Source organism: Aphis gossypii, chromosome 2 (assembly GCF_020184175.1).
Source record: "Aphis gossypii isolate Hap1 chromosome 2, ASM2018417v2, whole genome shotgun sequence".
Classification (NCBI taxonomy): domain Eukaryota; kingdom Metazoa; phylum Arthropoda; class Insecta; order Hemiptera; family Aphididae; genus Aphis; species Aphis gossypii.
In genome coordinates this window covers 19,272,040-19,281,757 of record NC_065531.1, presented here as the reverse complement: position 1 = coordinate 19,281,757, position 9,718 = coordinate 19,272,040, and the positions used below count along the sequence as shown (strand labels likewise).

The following is a 9,718-nucleotide window of genomic DNA, read 5'->3' as shown; positions in this document are numbered from 1 at the left end:
TGTATGTATATTATATATAATGTACATTATATATATATATATACACATGAATATATATTTATCTATTTTTCTTAACTTTTAAGAATAAAAATAAAGTAGGTTATGCGGCTATAACACGATATCACGTTGACAGTGACGCCAACATTATATTTACAGGATCTTCGGCTTAATAATTTGCAATGAACTGCAGCGCTGCAGCAGCTATGTAGTATGTACAATTTTAGTTGTATTTCCATAGACAATAGATTTAATAACAATTTTAAATCCGGAATCCGGATATAAATTTCTATTTTAAATTTTAAGTCTATAAATATACTCACACGAGTAAGAATTCACAAATTTCTATACTATATAAATTATACATAATAATTACTCAAATAATACCTAACAGTAAAGTTGTGTATATTTTTGTGGTTTTGAGTAAGGTAAAGAATCGTTCTCTCAGTGCAGCTCCCACCATAGATAATATCACATCAATAAAATGAAGCCGTGTTACTAACTTCGTATTTATAAAAAATTTCAGTTCCATAATATTATCAGCTGCTATGGTTTCAACACTTACTTTGGGATAAAAAATAATATCAGTGATTTTATCATGCAAAATGTAAATATTTTGATCAGCCGGCTATCTATATTGTTAATGTGACAACTGACAATGTAAGTTGTAAGCACGCTATTTTTCTAATACCACAGAATAATTGAAATTATTAGTAATTATTATTTTTTAATATTTATTAATTTAAGAATATTTATTAATTAACCAAATTTACAATGAAACAGTTGACAGATGACCGAATGAAAGTATTTTTCGAAAAATTATCCAAATAGTAAGTTAATTTATTTTCATAAATGTAAAGATTAAGTTAATTGTATTCTATAGCCTTTATTAAATCTTTAGATATATTTATATAAATTTAAAACTTAGGTACATACACTTATTTTTATTGTCAACTAACTTGTCAAAAAAATTAGTTTCTAATGTTTGTAAAAATATTTTTTTTAATTTAGTATTGGCTCAAATATAAAATTACTAATTGATCGTACAGATGGAAAATATTGTTTTCGTGAAAAGAAAGACCGAGTTTATTATGTATCCGAAAAAGTATTAAATATGGGATCCATGATGAATCCCGATAACATAATTAGTATAGGCACGTGTTTTGGAAAATTTACCAAGTCTGGAAAATTTAGAATACACATCACATCTTTAGATTATCTTGCTCCATATGCTCAAGTAAAATATATATATACATTATTGTTCACTTCCTATTTGAGTTGCTTTTACTATACTTAATTGTACTTTTAGCATAAAATGTGGATAAAACCTGCCGCCGAACAACAATTTCTGTATGGTCACAATGTTTTAAAGTCTGGTCTTGGGCGAATTACAGAAAGTACTACTCAATATCAAGGAGTTATAGTATTTTCAATGAGTGATGTTCCTTTGGTAATTATAATTGTAATCTACGTAATATTTTAATTTTTAAGTCATATATTTATTTGTTAACATGTATTTATATTCAAATTTTCATTTAAATTGAATTTATATCTTAAGATTCATTATGATTTTGGACAAATGGAGTTATAATTAATTCATTCCTTCTCTCATCTAGCAAAACTTTTAACCTCTTAATATAACTAGATAACTAAAATATTAATAAATCACAATAGTTAATATTAACAAATGTTCTTATCCAGTTCTAAAAATAAATATGTATATACTATGCATTTAACATTCATATTATCACCTAAAATTATTTATTCTTTTTAAATGCATAGAAGTTAGTCCCAGATAATCTACAAGACCGACAAAACAATTTATTGGCATATTAGAAATTATAGTAAAAACATAATTTCTAAATTTTCTTATATTACCTAAGTTCTTATAATAATAATTATCTAAATTTAAATTCTTTACTAAATGCATAACATTTTTTTGTATAAATTCCTTACTGGTAAAACAAAGTTCTTTATAATTATCATTTGTAGATCTTTTAAAAGTACATTTATTTAAACAAATTCTGACAATATTATTTTAGTTAACTATAAGTGCATTTAGTATGTTATCACAACACAAAGGATAATAATATACTATATTGGAAGTTTGATAGATATAAACATAGACCTTATATTAGGGGTGGCCACAATGAGGCTCTCGAGCCGCATGCAGCTTATAAATCAATTTCATACGGCTCTTGAACCATACTTAGACTAAAATTAAATGTAAATAAATGTATCTTTATTTTATAAACATTGCTTTACAATGTGGCTCACCTCGAATTAACTTTATAAATTTGCGGCTCTCAAAATTAAAGTTAGTGGCCACCCCTGCCTTATACACTAATAGAGTAGCTGTAGTAGTAACCAGTCAGACATACTTCTGTAATGTACAGTATAATAACATCACTATACATATCACCATTGGGCAGTGCCGTAGTTATGGGGAGGGATATGGTGATAGATCCCCCCTCCAGAACCCTTTTTTTAATGTTTAATGCATGGATAAATTGAGCCCCCCACTTAATGTTTAACCAATAAATTATATATCCCCCCCAGAACAAAATCATAACTACGCCACTGCATATCACTATTGTCATTGTATATATATATATAATATTAATATTGTACAGTCACAGTGGTGTATCCAGGAGGGTTTTGGGTGTTCAACCCCCCTCCTTGGCTTTGGAAAAAAAAATTGTTATTATAATGTTTATAAATTTATAGTTTTGTTAACTGTTAAACATATGAAAAAAATGTATTATTCAATTAGCGTACAACTCAGTACATTTAACCACTCTTAGACAATATATTTTAGAAGTGAGCAAAAAAAGTCATTAAACCCCCTCCTCGGGTGATTCCTGGCTACGCCACTGTGCAGTCACAAGTCACACACGAAAAGCGTTCTTTATCTATGATCGTTATATGTGTACGAAAGGCCAGTCTATTAGTATAAGGTCTATGGATATAAACAATATAGTGTATAGTAAATTATTCTTATTGCGTGTTTTGGAACCATATTTTTAACTTTGAAATTTGAATTACTTGAAAGTTATGAAATGTAACTTTATTAATAAGTTTTTAATATATAAATTCAATTTTAGATTAATATCAAAAATTACACTAAGTATCTAGTTTTTTCAACCTTTAATAATTTTACAAGTTTGTGATTTACAAATTTTGTTTATGCCAAAGTTATATATTAAAATAATGTTATGAGTAAAACTTATTTATTAATTGAAAATACCATAATCACAGTTTTTTCACATATTTAAAGCTAGCTTTCTATCACTTAAACTATTACATATCTAACTAAAACCTTTTTAGATCTTCTCATATTTTCCGTCCTATGACTCATGTGAAATAAAAAAACTAGTATCATCAGTATACATAAATATAGATCCATCAATACTGTCATCACAGATCTCATTCAATTTAGTTTTTTACTAATGAGTTGAATTTCTTAAATTATGTTATTTTAATTAAATTATTAAATCTTTGATCATGCATTAGTAGAACAAAAACAACACAGAGATTAAGGCTCACTTAAACTTAATATACATAAAATAAGTAGCTTAAATGAACAAAGCTTTACCTCATATTTTAATATTTTTATGAACATTTCAAAAAAAAACCTTAATTATTGTATATTAATAATCTAATAATAAATAATAAAAATTTTTCAACGCTACCATGTAGCTAAAATATCAATTCAAAGTCATTTTAATGTTAATAATAATAATGACTCAAGTTCCTTTAATTTTATTTACATATTATTTGATATGAAGATAAAAGTGTATAACTTTTACATGTTGTTTATTATTTATTTTATTTCAGGGTTTTGGTGTTGCAGCAAAAAATACTACAGAATGTAAGCACACAGATCCACTATCTGTAGTTTGTTTTAATCAAGCCGATATCGGTGAATTTATTCGATGTGAAGATGATTTAATATAATACATTTGTTTGTTTTATTAATATTATTTAAAATATTTTTAAAAAACAGCTCATCGGTCTTCTAAATGAAATAAAAATTGTATTTGAACCTATAATAATTATCTATTTTTATTTTTTCCTATCTTCCAATTCCAAAATGTATAGTATTTTTTTTTTTCTGTCTTTTTTGGTATTCACAGCAGGGCACTGTGGCTGAATTTGATCCTAAAAAGGCACTGTGAAAAAAAAAGTTTGGGAACTGCTGTATTACAACATTCTAGCACAAAAGTAATTTTTGTATTTATTATGTAGGTACTTCAATGTTTGATTTACTATTTAATTCGGAAACAATCAACAAATTTGAATTAATAACAATTCAATAATTATACATCATATTCTTGGTGTTTAGACCAATGAACATAATACATAATGGTGTATTAGTATTATATATTAGTTGTTTAATTTGAAGTTTAACTTCATAATTTTGCTTATTAATTTCTTGTCTCTTATTTCTTAACAAAAGTACAATTACCTAATCAAGATGAACTTAAATTTTAAGTTCATGCAATTAATAAAATTAATAGGTCAGGGAAAACTTGTTTTGTTGTATTTTAGATTGTCGAGTGGACCTCATGATTAAGTAGGTGACTGTTATGAAAGTATTAAACTTAAATTCAATAAAATCATTATTCATTGATTTTGAGTAAAGATAGTCTATTTATTTTGTTATGAGTTTATGTAGGTACTAGGTATTACTAGGTATTAACTTCCAAAATAATGATTTGTGAGAATTTTGAAATAAGACTTTTGTGTTCAGTGCTTTTAAACACACATTTTGTGAGAACTAAACAGCATTTATACTCATAAGTGTATTACTTTACATTTATAGCTTATAGAAAATGTATAAGTTTTTTGTATTTATTTGGAGTATTGGATTAGGACACTGATAAATTATATTTTTTCAGTTACAATTCAAACGTCACTTTTGTGGTCATAAATCATGATTTTATTCCAATATTCCTATAGTGTTTATAATCTGATTGCAGACAACCATCGTCGTCGTCGAGAAGAGAAAAAAATATGGAAGAAGCCTGTGTGACTATGGAAATCGACCGCAGTCGCGATTGTGCATTTCTGGTGATGAAGCAATATATCACTATATTGGTATAAAATAAAAGAAATTAAGGAAGCAAAGGGTCGAAAATACGATTGTAGTGGTTAAATTTCTAGATACAATTCCGAATTAGCAGACAATCTAATTTAACTAACAGGCGACAGCTGCAGAGTGCAGACTTAAAAGGTTGACGGTCCAGAAGTTTCAACCACCAAAATCGGCATTGATGACGCCGATATAGTCATATAGATACTTCGGTATAGAACACTAGAACCTACTCTTCGCCGGCGTCGTGCACAACTTTTATTATTATCGCCACGGTAACAATTTAATATTTATATAGAGCAGTCCATTCATTCGTGGTACCTGCTGGTTACAGTAGGTTCTCCAACAGATAGAAGAGCGCGCCGTTATTCATTAGTTGAATATGCGGCTATTCATTATTGTTGAGTCTGAACTTTATTATGAACTATTTTAATAAATGATTTTGTGAGTTAGTTTTTTGGAAAAATTCGTTATAATTTTGCAAATTGATACCAATATATTCGGAAAATAAATATAGAGAAAAAATAGTTATTAGTGTTAATGCACCTACCTACATAATTAATTGTACTATGACTATGATGATTGCGGATCGGTACTATTGTAACTACCTATAAGGCTATAATTAATATCGTCTATAGTTGAAGTTAAAAAAATCAAATTTAAAAAACTATTGTTCTTTTTTGTAATAATAATAAGATTTATACTTTTTAATTAGGTATTTTACTCAACAACCCGGCTTATCCGGCGCAATGTACAGGCAATTTCACTACATTAACGTGTAGATTTGTTGGTGTATGGTGTAACTCGATATAAATATATACTCGTAAGTATGCTTTTGGCTAAGAACATAAACATAAGTAATTCATTGAATATTTTTACTTGAAAGTCATCTGAAAAATGAAGATACAAGTTATATGAACGTCGATATTTAATACTTATAATTTATCAGTCCAATTTAATATTTCGTACAGCACCTACTGTTTTTCAACGAAGTGAAGACAAAAACATGAAAACACTAAACACATCACGATAGACTTGCATAATATAATATTGCATTGTACATACTTAAATTTATATTACGATGTAATAATTGTTAAAAAAAATTTGTTCTATTACAGATTTATCATCATATTTATTTAAAATATAAATAATCTCGTATACTAATAATATTTTGTGCACATTATATGGTCATATAATAACCCTATTGACCGGTTAATGTGTTTAGCAAATTGCAAATGAGTCTATCATCTTCACACAAACTAATAAACACGTTAATTTACATACCTAATTTTATTAATTTTAATTATCAATGTTACTTAATTTAATATATCCTAAAGTTAGTTATTTTACACTATTATGTATAAATCATATATGTATTAATTTTACTTCTGTAAAAATTGTCCATCGGCCGTCAATTAATAATAAATTAAATCAAATTATAAAAGTTTGATGATAATGCTAAACTGAATAGAAATAGGTAATTATTTTACGGATGAATATTCAATGAAAGAAAAATTTTTACTTCAAACACTCATAGAAAATTAATGACTTTTTGGTTAACTTTTTTGGGTAGTCAGAAAACACTACAATGAAATTTAAAATGTTTATGAATTTTCAAGTACAAAGTTCTATTAGATCTAACTGTCGGCGGTAATTCCATAGCTGCTTATTTTGTTTATCTTAAGAGAACGTCAAGTCCACACATGTCGTCTCAATCTTACATAATAATATTATAACAGCAAATTTTCATTTAATAATATTATCATTATCAATTTATACTATTTTACATATTTAAATTTTGCTTCAAAATTAAAATATTAAAAAAATGTCAACACTATGACACTAGTAATGTTCTAACTCTTAACTTTAATATTAGTAAATTGAAAATTCACTCTAATATTAAAGCTATAACAATATTATAATAGGTTAAACTGAATTCAAATTTGCTATAATAGTATAATGTATGTAACTAAAAATAGAAGACTGAAACAACATTGCGTGTGTAACTCCCTTCCAACAAAATGCATTAATTCATCAAAGAAATATTACTTATATATGCAATATGCATTATATTTTATTTATAAGTATTATGTAAACACTAATCTTTTTTACCTGTATCAATTTACTATACATAATAACTATTTTAAACATCCAACGTAGAACCATAATGTAGGTATGACGTTTATCTGTGCAGAATTTGGCCATTGTCCTAAAGTAGAATTCGTATCTTAAACATATAATCGATTCGTATCAGAATAATCACAAGCATGATAGGTATAAGTGTGTAACGTGTTTCGTAATAAAGTCAGTTTTAAGTAGTGTTATTCTCAATGAACTTGGCAGAAGGCCCTTGTACATATCTTATGTTTTTATGTGTGAATTGTATAATTGATTATAAATACTAGGTATAATATAAATTATAATAATATATTATATATATTATTCACTGGTCGGGTTTTCGATGGCGTGCTATTTTATATTTAAACAGTATATGTCAGTATCGTTAGGCTGTGCTGCCGGTTACCCCAAAAGTTGTGGGTTGATAATCAGGCATGTCACCGATGCGTGATCGGAGATTGGGAGTCAGAGAACAGGACAAAGTGTTAAAAGGTTTAGTGATGGATTTTTTTCTTTTGTATAGGTGTAGCCGTGTAGGTTGTGTCGATTACTGAATTACGTATGCAATGATTGTCTACATTTTCCAGTTCGTAATACAAATAGTAAGGTATTAAAGCTAACGCTTGCCGTGACTTGCACGTTTTCAGCGCTACCAAACTTGATTCGAACGCTTTCGCATCGATCTATTGTTGTAACTTGTAACATTTTTTTTTTTTTTATCTACGTGAGTTCTTCCCCGATGATTTTGATATTTTTTGTAATTGGACATATTTTGATTAGGTGCTTAATGGAAGAGAACTGGCCATGTATTGAGTAATAAACCGTGGACGTAAGGGTACAACACGATTGTGAACGTTTTAAATTTTTTATAACACGATTGCGAACGTATATTTAGACTACGTTGCCGAGTGTATAATTTTTGAATATTTTAAACATTTATTTATTTTTTATTTATTATCTATTATAAACATTTATTTTTATTTTAAATATTAACTATTGGTATTAATAATACAATTAAAACAATAACTCTTTGTTACAAACTAAAATAAAATTATATAAAATAATATGTAATATTTAAAATGTTGATTAATTAAAACAATTTTAGTTGTACAAATATAAATGCAAAGTGCATTAAAGTCTAAAGTAAAATTTTTAAAAAAATCGAGAAAAACAAAAAAAAATTACGGAAAAACGGGAATTTTTACGCAAAACCAGTTTTCGACCAAATCGATTTTTTTATATGGTTGTAACTCAAAAACTAATCACTGTACCTAAATACTTGAAATTTTCATCAAATGTTTATCTATATAGATTAAAATTTTCAAAATATTTTGAATTTTTTTGAGTTATTATACACCACTGAAATTTTCGATTTTTTTTTTTTTTTTTGAAGTGTCGATAATATAATAATATAAAATATAATACATTCAAAATACTAGTTTTAAAAATTCACATGTTAGTGTTACATTAGAAACTGAAAAATAAATAAAACAATACATACATAAATAGATCTGGATTCTGAATAAAAAATAAAATAATACATAATAATACATTTCAAATAATAGTTTTTAAAAAATGTTTCTACATTTTTATTTTTTTTTTAAATTTTATCATTGGTAGAAATGTCCAGTTTTTCTTAAATATAAAATTAAATCCTTGTTTTTTTTATAATCATAATAATTTTGTAGAGTTAATTCAATTTTAGATTTATCTTTTTTGGACATAGGATTATGTACATTGTTTTTTATTGAATTAATTATTGTCAAAGTTTGAGCTTGTGTTTCTTTTAAAACTGATATAACTACAAGCTTTCTGAACCATTAGTAGTTCTAAAAAATAATTATAAAAAACTTAAAGATTTTGTATTTACTAATAAAATTAACATAGGAAGGAATAAGAATTTAATTTAAAAAATTTTAAAATCATATCTTGGATTTACTGAGGGTTCTTGTGTCCAAATATATGGTGGAAATAATGAATCAGGTGCAATATATGTCGATACTAAATAGTCTGTAAATACATGAGCTTCTTCTAGACTGGGGCATTCGGCTATTAATGCTAAAATCTTCAATTTCCTCACTGGGTAAAAACGGTAAACCGAAAAATAATTTTACCCTTTGACCTAATTCATTGTTGTTATCTTTGTATGAATTTCTCAAATTTGAATCTCCATTAATCTGTAGATATTTTATTTTATTAATAAAAAATGCTTCAAAGTGGTAAAGTGTATTAATTTATAAATAAGATTAGATTTTAATATTACCTTTCTCCACCAAGCTTGGCCTAAATGAAAACGGCATGTTACAATTATCACGTTTAGAAATATTTTTTTAGCAGCTTCATGACCCTTATTTTAATACTATTTGATTATTTTTAAAATTATTATTTGAAAGTTTGTTATTGACACCAAATCTGACAATACCACAAAATTAAAGTCAGGTAAAAACCTTTGCAATTATGTTACCAGAAAAGGTCCGTTCGCAATTGTTCTATTCACAATCGTATATT

The 9,718-nt window shown here is 26.4% G+C and overlaps 1 protein-coding gene and 1 long non-coding RNA gene across 4 annotated transcripts; both read left to right on the top strand.

Annotated features, from left to right (window-relative positions):
• Window positions 1-525: 525 nt before the first annotated feature.
• Window positions 526-4,052, top strand: LOC114129595 (60S ribosome subunit biogenesis protein NIP7 homolog). Of its 2 annotated transcripts, XM_027994390.2 has the most exons (5): window positions 526-657; window positions 781-827; window positions 1,009-1,234; window positions 1,307-1,447; window positions 3,835-4,052. In XM_027994390.2, exons 2-5 carry the CDS (start codon window positions 796-798, stop codon window positions 3,952-3,954), a joined length of 519 nt encoding a protein of 172 aa, XP_027850191.1. In that variant the 5' UTR covers window positions 526-657; window positions 781-795; the 3' UTR covers window positions 3,955-4,052. The 2 variants fall into 2 exon arrangements, with proteins under 2 accessions (XP_027850191.1, XP_027850190.1); XM_027994389.2 differs by lacking the exon at window positions 526-657 and having other exon boundaries at window positions 666-827.
• Window positions 4,053-4,831: 779 nt separating this feature from the next.
• Window positions 4,832-6,496, top strand: LOC114129589 (uncharacterized). Of its 2 annotated transcripts, XR_007604098.1 has the most exons (4): window positions 4,832-5,097; window positions 5,164-5,367; window positions 5,808-5,915; window positions 5,979-6,496. It is a non-coding gene; the product is annotated as an uncharacterized LOC114129589 (long non-coding RNA). The 2 variants fall into 2 exon arrangements; XR_003592851.2 differs by lacking the exons at window positions 5,808-5,915; window positions 5,979-6,496 and having other exon boundaries at window positions 5,164-5,544.
• The last annotated feature ends 3,222 nt before the right edge of the window (window positions 6,497-9,718 follow it).

Coding starts and splice junctions, on each gene's coding strand:
- LOC114129595 (XM_027994389.2), top strand. CDS start 772: ATGAAACAGTTGACAGATGACCGAATGAAAGTATTTTTCGAAAAATTA. Junction 1,235..1,306: donor ATCTTGCTCCATATGCTCAA/GTAAAATATATA, acceptor TTGTACTTTTAG/CATAAAATGTGGATAAAACC. Junction 1,448..3,834: donor CAATGAGTGATGTTCCTTTG/GTAATTATAATT, acceptor ATTTTATTTCAG/GGTTTTGGTGTTGCAGCAAA.